The sequence below is a fragment of the Ctenopharyngodon idella genome, chromosome 22 (genome assembly GCF_019924925.1).
Source record: "Ctenopharyngodon idella isolate HZGC_01 chromosome 22, HZGC01, whole genome shotgun sequence".
NCBI lineage: Eukaryota > Metazoa > Chordata > Actinopteri > Cypriniformes > Xenocyprididae > Ctenopharyngodon > Ctenopharyngodon idella.
In genome coordinates, this window is record NC_067241.1 from 16,400,186 (window position 1) to 16,410,936 (window position 10,751).

At 38.8% G+C, this 10,751-nt stretch overlaps 2 protein-coding genes across 5 annotated transcripts in view; one reads left to right on the forward strand and one right to left on the reverse strand.

Annotated features, from left to right (window-relative positions):
* Positions 1–81: 81 nt before the first annotated feature.
* Positions 82–6,254, reverse strand: ftr92 (finTRIM family, member 92). Of its 3 annotated transcripts, XM_051881196.1 has the most exons (6): positions 5,217–6,213; positions 4,101–4,184; positions 3,669–3,902; positions 3,023–3,182; positions 2,186–2,245; positions 82–1,113 (listed from the first exon to the last, which is right to left on the reverse strand). In XM_051881196.1, exons 1-6 carry the CDS (start codon positions 5,697–5,699, stop codon positions 455–457), a joined length of 1,680 nt encoding a protein of 559 aa, XP_051737156.1. In that variant the 5' UTR covers positions 5,700–6,213; the 3' UTR covers positions 82–454. The 3 variants fall into 3 exon arrangements, with proteins under 3 accessions (XP_051737156.1, XP_051737158.1, XP_051737157.1); XM_051881198.1 differs by lacking the exon at positions 3,023–3,182 and having other exon boundaries at positions 936–1,113; positions 5,217–6,252; XM_051881197.1 differs by lacking the exons at positions 82–1,113; positions 2,186–2,245 and having other exon boundaries at positions 3,053–3,902; positions 5,217–6,254.
* Positions 6,255–7,345: 1,091 nt separating this feature from the next.
* The window catches only part of abcg2a (ATP-binding cassette, sub-family G (WHITE), member 2a), a 16,859-nt gene continuing 13,453 nt past the window's right edge, over positions 7,346–10,751 (forward strand). Inside the window, exons 1-2 of one of the 2 annotated variants that reach the window (XM_051881191.1) lie at positions 7,346–7,407; positions 8,080–8,293. In XM_051881191.1, coding sequence (XP_051737151.1) covers positions 8,088–8,293 — 206 coding nt within the window. In that variant the 5' untranslated portion in view covers positions 7,346–7,407; positions 8,080–8,087. The other variant, XM_051881190.1, reaches the window with a different exon arrangement.

The following is a 10,751-nucleotide window of genomic DNA, read 5'->3' on the forward strand; positions in this document are numbered from 1 at the left end:
ACTATATTCCAAGTAATATGATGCTTTGTACGAGGAAAAGCCCAAATTTAAGTCATTTTTGGTGAGTAAATAATGACAGAATTTTCATCCTTTGGTGAATTATCCCTTTAATGGAAACTTGTCCCATACATCTATGAAAAGTTAGTTCCTACCTTCATTTAACATCAAAAGACATCATAAATCATAATAAATCATAAATATGCACATCAAGAGCAGTCTTGTATATGAATCTAAAGCACTTGCCGTAAATAAAATGTAAAACAAATTTAAATGCTGAGCGCAAGTGTAGTACCTTAAAAACAGATTCTCTAAAGTGTCAAGCTAACAAAAAAATCGGACCTAAACAGAAGCTTTAGTACTGAGTGTCGTTTTTGCAGCACTGTTGGTAATGCTATTTCCCCCTTGATTTATTTTTAATTCAGGACAGAAAAATCTCTTTAATTAATGTAATTTTCTATTCAGGACTGCTGGCTTCTTGCTTTCCACATCTGGGATATTTGTTTCTCCTCGCTGTTTTTCTCGGTCTTTGATTCATACTTGTTTTGTTGTTCTTGGGTCTGTCAACTACTTGGGGTGAGCCGCCACCTTTTGGTTCACAAAATTTTGCACTTGAGCCCTGAAAGAGCCCAAATCCTGGATAAAGGGGTCGGATGAACCTGGTCTGGACTCTGTGTAGGAGGATCATGGTGTCTGAGACGCTGTAGAAGGACAGCAGTCCTGCCCGGTGGTCCAGATACACCCCAATCCGGTGGGACAGGGGGACATTGATCTCCACCTCCTCGTTATCATGCACTAGTGCATATCTGTATATGGAACAGTCCAAACTCCAGGATTGTCTGTTGTATCCAAACCCACTGTCATCGTCTTGCCCAGTTCTGCTGATATCTTTGTAGGACACTGCAATGTCAGCGCCATACTGCCCGGTCCAGACTACTTCCCAGTAGCAGCGGCCTGTCAGACCTTCCTTGCTCAGCACCTGGGCCCACCACTCAAATCTGTCCTGATGTTCTGGGTAGGACTGGGGCTCAATGCTGCAATCCACAGCCCGGTTCTGCTCCGTTAGCCGAAGGTTTCTATGGGCCGTGTTTGGGTCCAGACTCAAGGAAACCAGAACTGATGGGAGATGAGAAACAAGGTGAAAATGCAAAACCCAAGCAAAGCTCAGCCAAGACCAGTGTATGCACACTTGCTTGGATCTCACACAAATAGTAAGTGGAAGACCCGGCGCCAGGACATGGGGGGTACCAAAATGAAATCACGTTCCGGAAGGGAATCCCCCTCGAGTGAAATTGCGTTCCAGGGGGATACCCCTCGATTGAAATCGCGTTCCGGGGGATACCCCTCGATTGAAATCGCGTTCCGGGGGATACCCCTCGATTGAAATCGCGTTCCGGGGGATACCCCTCGATTGAAATCACGTTCCGGGGGGATACCCCTCGGTTGAAATCGTGTTCCGGGGGGTTTCCCTTTGTTGAAATCGTATTCCGGGGAGGGTGTCCCCTTCAGCTGAAATCACGTTCTCGGTCCGGAGGGGGACACAGGGATGTCCATGGCCCCCCCCCCCTCTGGCGCCGGGCCTGGTAAGTTGTCTTAATATGTAAAACAGAACTTAATGTGGAGGAAGGATTAAAATGATTTGTATCCTTTGTAAACAATCCAGGACTAAAGCAGGAATGGGAAACGTCGGTCCTGGAGTGCCACTGTTCTGCAGAGTTTTGCTCCAACCCTAATGAAACACACCTGAACACTTTAATCAATGTCTTCAGGATCACTAAGGATACAGGCAGGTGAGTTTTTATCAGGGTTGGAGCTAAACTCTGCTGGATAGCGGCACTCCAGGACCGACGTTACCCATCCCTGGACTAAGGGATGCGTGATTCCCCCCCTCCCCCAATCCAGTTCAGCACAATCCCAACCTGCAGCCAATTTCATTGGTTAAGGTTAGGGTGTAGGGTAGGGTCAGGAGTTAGTCTTTGTGTAGCATTGTGTAGGCAATCAGCACTGTGATTGACATGACCAAAGAAATCTTTAGAATCGGCTGCAGGGTGGATTTTGCGCTGAACTTGTTTGGGGGAAAAAATCACACTTAAGGAATATGGAGGGAATAGGGATTTTCCTGTTGTACCTTTGCCTTTCATTGTGAAGTTTTGGTTCTTTTTAAATGTAAGCAAAAAGAATGACTTACACTGTAGAAAGTCCTCCCTCGTTTTGGGTTCTAGCGGAAGTAGGATCTTCTCTGCAGTCACTAGAGAGATGTGAGGTGTGAGAGAATGGATCGGTTATTTGGGAATATGCAGACTTTTTTGCAAGGTGTAGGATTTTGTAAATCACAAGCGTTCTGTGAAGTGCTATGTAGCCCCTTAGGCAGGACCCTCTGGCCCTCAAGTGCCACTGTCCCTGTAGAGATTAGCCCCAACCCTAATCAAACACACCTGCCTGAAGTTTTCAAGCAATCTTGAAGAGTTTGGTTGGATTTTTCATGTGTGTTTGATAAGGGTTGGAGCTAAACTCTGGAGGACAGTGGCCGGCAAGGGCTAGTGTTGCCCATCACTGCACTAAGGGGACATGGAAAAGATATGAGATGAGCGGAAAAATTACATTTCAATGCTTTTGCATTCCCCTGAGAAACTTTTGAGGTCACTCAAATAACATTTGCATTTCCCTGAGAAGCTTTGTGTAGGGTTTCATAGTAATGCAATAGAAGGACAATTTTGGCTTCATGAAGAAACTTTTGTGCTAGTTCTTCTAGGATCCATTGACGCCAAATAGAAACCTTTACTTTTTAAAGTGTAGCTATGCATTACTTTGGACTTCAGCCCACCTACATTAAGTTATATAAAGATGCTGAAATCCACCAATTCTTAGGTCAGTGACTCGCTGCTATGCAACTTCTGGGAGTACTTGTTGCTCTTGGATGGATGGAAATTTTGACCACAAAGATCTAGTATTACTCCCATATGGTAAATTAAAACTGGCAACCACTTATGTGGACCAAATTTGTTCATAAAACATTACTTTTTACCTGCTGAGAATATATTGTTCATTTCCAGTCTCCAAATGTCCTCTATTTGTGCTGTTAATGAGGAGATGGACTTGATCACTTCACCAAAAGAGAACTGTGGATTAGTGGTTAAGCTGGGAAAGTCAGTAGACTGAGAAGTGGGCCAGCGAGATTGGACCTCCTACAAGATTTGGAGATAATTAGGAGTGGTGGTAAGGGTGCTACAACATATTAACAATTAGTCCTTTGATATCCACTTTTATCCAAAGTGTCTTGCAGTAAGTGGTTTGCTTGTCACAGGAATCAAACAAGCAACCCTCCGATAACAAGCCCTGAGCTTGAGTCCTGAGCAACCCAGTCCCCATTAGCTGAAAGACTTTGATACCATTTGTTGATAATTTATAATACATGCTTTATTTCAAGACTAATGCCTGTCTTGGTCTGCCTTTAGCTCTGGTAGTGTTGTTACTGTACCTCAGGGGTGTCCAATCCTGGTCCTGGAGGGCCAACGTCCTGCAGAGTTTAGCTCCAACTTGTCCCAACCTAAAAGATTCTAGTAATCCTGAAGACCTTGATTACCTTCGTTCAAGCGAGTTTTATTGGGGTTGGAGCTAAACTTTGCAGGACAGTGGCCCTCCTGGAGCAGGATTGGACACTCCTGTGTTACCTGGAGGAAATGGATGTGATCATCAGTATGTGAAAGCTGCTCCAGCTCAGACTGTTTCCTCCTCAGCTCAGAGATCTCCTGTTCCAGACCTTCCGAATGTCCCTGAATTCGGTCCAACTCTGTGGTCATCTGAGTTTGGACCAGCGCAATCATCTCCGTGTGGCTTCTCTGTATAAAGCTAAGCAGTTCGGTAAAGAGCCGGTCACCTTCTTCCTCTGTGGCTTGAGTCAGATTCTGTTAGTGGACATGTAGTCAGATGTACTTAAGAGTTTTAAGCATTTGTGTTTATTTTTTATCCAATCTTCTATTGTTCATGTTTCAACAAACTTTAGGAAGTCAACAAATGGCTTAATTGTATTTTCTGCCTTGTAATCTAAGATAAAAGAAAGTGTTCGAAAACTTATTTCACTTTTAAATGAGCCACAAACTTACCCTGAGGATACCTGCAGCCTTTTGGATTTCCTTCAGCTCAGTCTCTCGATCCGTAACCATCTGCTTGGACTTTTCCAGCTGCCTCTGGGAATCATTGTACAACAAGACTCAAGACCATGGGTGCGTCTCAATTAGCTTCCTAGGTTGTAAATTGGTATGTAGTGTACAATGATAAGCACCCTGGCTCACTACACATTGGGACACCAATTGGGACACATTATTTTTTTGTAATGTAATTTACAGTACATTATAATAAATACTTTGTTACATATCCCTTCAACTTTTCAGTTGTAAATGATTATAAATGATAGTTGGGCTATGTTCACTTCCTGTCTATCAATGTGTGTTTATTCTGAAATATAATTAAAAAGCAGTTTGTGTTTTTAAACACATCATGATGTGCATTGAGTTGCATTTGCTTCACACTTCAGAATTTCCGTTAAGGCAACAAAGTGAGCATCGATGCTCCCTGGTTTTCACAGTACGTTGTGGGACATTTTAGGGATCAAACATTTTGAATGGATTTTGCGATTGAGACAGTCCTTAAAATGGCCAACTCCTTGGCTGAATCCGAAATCTCCCCTTAAACCCTGAATCACTATTCCCGATGTTAGTCCACTAATACAGTTCACTTGAAGGAGTGAGCGAATTCGGACAGCCGTTGAGCGTACATCAGTTATACACTCGTTATTGTGGTGCAATGTGGGATAGAGTGAGTGCACTCGATAATGTCCACTATGGTTGAATCGGGGGGCTGATTGAGACGCCCCCCCAAAAGTTTTGCTTCCTCAATCCTTCTTTACATTCAAGCATCACTGAAAATTACTGCGGCATCACAAAGACACTAACTGCTTTTTAGGTGTCATAACCTGCTGTGCCTAAGCTGGCAACTTGAAACTAGGTGTGTCTCTCTTATTGTCATTTAATCATTATGCATTTGTTCTGAAGAGCCTTTTTTGAGCAACATCTGCTCTGTAGAGCTGGAACCAAATCCATAACGAAAATCCATCATCAGAATCATGTTCATGAACCCAATTAATTCCCAAACAAGTTCACCCAACCAGTTTAAAATGATTCATGCTAAAACATGTACATTATTGGACTCAAACCCAATACCTGTTCCTCTGCTCGTTCTGTAGCGACCAAGACCATGTCATGTCCTTTGTGGTTCATGTCCAGCATGCAAAGGTAGCAGACACACTGACGGTCAGTGCGGCAGTAAACCTCAAGGAGCTTATGATGCTCGGTGCACATCTTTCCCTGGAGTTGTCTGGTGACCTCCACCAGTAAGTGTGCTTTCCCTGCACTCAGGTCGTTGTGCATCTTGAGGTGAGTTTCACAGTAAGACGCCAAACACACCAGACAAGTCTTGACGGCTTTTTCCTTGATACCAGTGCAGGAGTCGCACTCCACATCTTCAGCTTGGCCATTCTCAGCTGTGTCCGTCTGAAGTCCTGTCCTCTCTAGTCGCTCTGCAACCGAAGCTAAGGATTCATCCGGATCTGTCCTGCATGAGGAGTTGTGTTTACACTGAGGGCAGCTGTTTTCCTGCAGGTCCTGGAGGCAAATTGAGCACACAATTGGGTCCTTCTCTGCCATTTGCGTGAGGAGCTCGGTGTTAAAGGGACTCAGCAAACAGTTTCGTTTTCATTTCTTTTCCTCATGCGTGTATGTGGGTGGGACTTTCTAATGTATGTGTGTGTGTGTGTGTTTGGCCACAGATAAAGAGAGACAGAACTGAGCAATGCTCCTAATGTGAAACCCTAATGCAGAGAGACAGACGGTTGCTTGCCAGTGCGGTTGGCTAAATAATTCCAGACTAACCAGATAGGCAAATGAATCCAAAATATTCTGAGTACAGGAGAGATACTGTACCATCATGTGGTTATTTAAAAGTGTTTCAAGTCTCTTTTCATTTTGACAGTCGTTGTGTATTTGCATATAGACCAGAGGTGAGATGAACACCGTAAACTCATGTTTTGTCATTGGTTTTATTATTGCTTTCCCCCTCAGTTTTGACCTGCAGTGAGTATTTGTGTGATAAAGTTTATGTGGGCAGAGTTCAGGTGCCGTGAGTTTGTCAAACAGAATGTTGTATAACTTGTCGAGAGCCAATAAACCTGTAGGAAGAGCCAAATATGGGCTGTTTCATAATTTAATGCTTTTTTGTTTCGTAATTTTATTTCATTTGTTCTGTTTAAGAAATGGCATGATTCTTTAGTTCATGTAATTTCTTTGATCGTTGGAATTATTTTAACAGTTTAAGATCAGTATTTATGATTCATTTTTCCAAAAAGTCTTGCTCTAATGTATGACAGATATGCTTATGTAGACTATATAAATGCTGACCTTTTTTATTGTTAACATGAGTAAGCTATATAAAGCAGAAGTAAATAAATGGGTAGTTGATGAATAGCAACTTTTATTTCTAACATCAAGACTTGTATAAGATATTTGTACAAGGGAACGTGTTTTGAGATGATGTAGCTAGTCACCATTTCTTTATATTTTTTTCCACTTCAGCTAAACTTTTTCACTTCATTTTTTCATCTATTTTTAAATGATCAGTTCATCAGTCCCAAGTCAAATTCAGTTGGTGTGCCTGAAGAATTACCTGTCTAGAAATTAGGCTTTTAAATAAAAAAAAAGTACCAAAAATAAAAACTTTTAGGACAATTTAAATAATAATAATAATATTTCTTTAACAATCCAAACGATGTCTCCATTATTAATTTAATGACACATTAAGACTATAATGTTGATGATATAGTTGTATGTATGTGAATGTGTGTGTGTGTATGTATATATATATATATATGTATGAATGTATGTATATATTTATGTATATATAATGTATATGTGCATGTATATATATTATGTGTGTGTGTATATATATATATATATATACATATATATATACATATATGTATATATATATAATGTATATATATATATATATATACATACACATACTTGCATACATACATTATATATACATACATTCTGAGCGTGGCCTAAAAGATGTTGGTACAATGATTGTAGTCCCACAATATATTCATATATTGATACTCATGTACCATGATATTTAACATGGTAATTAAAAAAAATCTCTCCTATACATGCTGATGATGTTTGTATGTAATGCTGATATACATAAGCTTTATAAAATCACTCCGGTCATCGTAACACGTGTGACGCGCCTCGTGTCTTTTTATGAAACCTCATTCATATACACACAGAGCGCGCACACTCACTCCTCACATAAAACGCACAGACGCGCGCGCGCTGCGGATAGGCTCTGCTTCAGGTGAGTGTAAATGCGGCTTTTCTGAATCGCGTCTCCGATAATCGTTGATTAATTGGTATTTTTCCGATGTTCTGACAAAACGAGCTCGATTGTTCTGGTCTGTATTGAATTGTGTAGGCTGTGGAAAGAGATTTCAACAAAGTTTTGCATCATTTTTGCTTAGAAATGAATAAACATGATGAGAAGTGACGTAAGTAGTGCTTTAGCTCATCATAATAAGAAAAATTAGCGCTGTTTGTGTTTATGACGGAATAAGTTCGATTACGATATTCGGTAGTCTGTTTAGTAAGGCGTTTCAAAAAATAACGGTGGTGTTATGCTGTTTGATTACCATATTAATGTTGGTATTTAAATACCATAAAGTATTAATAAAATGTAAGTAGAGGTTTTCAATAATACCATGGTGTTTCATCATGAGTGTCCAAACATGGTATTTTTTGAAAGCATCTCGTAAATACCATGGTTTAATAATTGCAGCTCCCATTGAATTACCATATGATACCTGTATTTCTGAAGCGCCTAACATCTCATTATACCATGGTTCATGAATATGGTAATGAGTTGATCAGGTATGTTAAGAATCTGTTATCAGACTAAAGCTGTAGATAAAGCTGATGTTACAGCTGATTTAATGATTTACTCCATTCACACTGAGGGTTTTCTGTTCCTCAGGGTTTGCGATGGGAGACACGGCCGTTCAGCTGACCAGAGTAATAGAGCTGGAGAATCATGTGTCCAGGACTCCAGTGTCCACCAGCATGTCGTCCTCAGCGTCCCGGCGAGGAGCCACCGTGAGCTTCCACAACATCAACTACAGCGTGAAGATGAAGAGCGGCTTCCTCTGCAAGAGGAAGGTCACGCGTAAAAATATCCTCATCGAACTCAAGTGAGTCTTTGACTCTTTTCACATTGTATTCTCTTGATGTAGAATATTTATTGAATTAAGAAGGGCATTTCAAAAATACCATGGTGTCCAAAAATGTACCATGGTATTTTTGAAAGCACCTCCATATAAACTCCATGGTTTCTGAATTTCAGCTCTCTGTTAAATATTTCAAGATACTTCTGAAGAACATACCATGGTATATGATTATGGTAATCAAACAGTACCATGGTAGATATGTACCAGTAAAGCCACAGTATTTTTTGCATGGAGACTCAAACTTAGTCTAGAAGTACTGTGGAGTTACAGTGGTGCAAAGATGATGCATGATTTTTATGTTTGTTTGTTTTTTTTTTGTTTTTTTGTATGCATGTTTTAAGTTTTTTTTTTTTTTTTTTTTTTTTTTTTTTTTTTTGTGCATGTTTTTGTATACTTTTTTTGCTTTTTTGTATGTTTTTGTATGCATGCTTTTATTTTTTGTTTTCGTATGCATGTATTTATTTTGTATTTTATTTTGTCTGTTTTTGCTTTTTTGTTTTTATATGCATGTTTTAAGTTTTTTTGTTTTTATGCATTTTTTGCTTTTTTGTTTTCGTATGCATGCTTTTATTTTGTATTTTTTATGCATGTTTTTATTTTGTATTTTGTAGGCATGTTTTTATTTTTTCGCATGTTTTTATTTTTATTTTTTCGCGTGTTTTTATTTTGTATTTTTGTAGGCATGTTTTTATTTAATTTTATTTTTTTCACGTTTTTATTTATTTTTTATTTTTTCGCATGTTTTTATTTTGTATTTTTGTATTCATGTTTTTATTTATTTATTTTTTTCATATGTTTTTATTTAGTTTTTTTGTAGGCATGTTTTTATTTTATTTTTTTTTTCGCATGTTTTTATTTTGTATTTTTGTATTCATGTTTTTATTTATTTTTTTTTTTCATATGTTTTTATTTAGTTTTTTTGTAGGCATGTTTTTATTTATTTTGATTTTTTTCGCATGTTTTTATTTTGTATATTTGTATGCATGTTTTTATTTATTTTTTTCGCATGTTTTTATTTAGTTTTTTTGTATGTTTTTGTTTATTTTTGTTTTTATATATATTTTAAGTTTTGTTTTTAAAGTAATACTAGTTTTTTCAAGTTGTCAAATCAAGTCACCTTTACTTCTACATCGCTTTATACGACTGAAATTGTTTCAAAACAGCTTCACAGTAACATTAAAAATGAACAGAATCATTGATGCAAACTTCATCAAATGTGAGTCTGACGGATGTTTCTTGCGTTTGGCTGTTTGACTGTAATAATGATTACTCTAGTTGTCATCGAATCTGGTTCATTCTGAGCTTGATTTCACGTGTTCCTTTAAAAAATTCAGTGTAGTTTTGTGTAGGTTTGGTGACCAGCAGATCTCTTGTTCAGACTTGTTTTCTGCCTCGTTTTTGTTCTTCTGTACCCTCTGAAAATGTGAAAATAGTTTGGCCCTTGCATGAATGTGATGATAGCAATGGTTATCCTTGTGTTTTCATGCCTGGGTTTTACAACGATCTTTCAGAGGTCGTAGGTCTGAGAACATGTTGTAAGTGCGGACGTGATGTGGGGTAACGGCGCCGTGTGGTTGTGTGATTGGGGAAATCACCAGGGAGGATTTGTGTGAATTGAAGGAAGGAAGTATGGAGGTGTTTCAACCAACTCTAGCAAAATTAGCACTCAGAAACATACGTGCTTCAGTAGGCACCTCATTACATAGACAAACATCAGCCTGAAACATTGTTAACCAAGCGCACACACCCTGTAATGAGCACACACACACACACACACACACCGGGACACTTCACACATGTGCATGTTTACCGAACACACTCGCTTTCATAACCTGATGATCACGGTTACGTATTCGCACCCTGCTGCGTCCAGGTCATTGTCTGAGATGAAAGTCGCTGCAGAACAATAGCTCTGAACTTTCACACGGGGCGGGACGTGTGCTTCTGAGAGATCGGAAAACACAAGTGGGGGTGACATACTAAAACAAGAGAACTTTATTTTAGTGTTTGATTTGAAGGGTTTGTTGGACCTTGACTTTTGTCCCGCTGTCAGATAAGAGTCTGGTTTTGCTGTCTTTCTCTAACAGCCTCAATCACAGAATATAAATCACATGACAGGGACAGTCGCCCAGCAGTCTTAAATAAATCCATTTCTCTTCCAAAATCACTGGTTTTCGCTCTAAACATCAGACGCAATGCCAAGAGCAAAAAATTATGCATTTTTTGGAAAATGAAAATTGGAGATGAAGCGTATTTTTAGAACATCTAAGATTTTTATTATATTTTTTTAATAGAACACAGTTTCCCCTAAAATTCGCAATTACATAATGCATATATATATAATATTATTGATTTCTTATTATTTTATTTAAATTATTTTTTTCTTAAAATTGATACATTTAATACAGCAAAAACTATAATC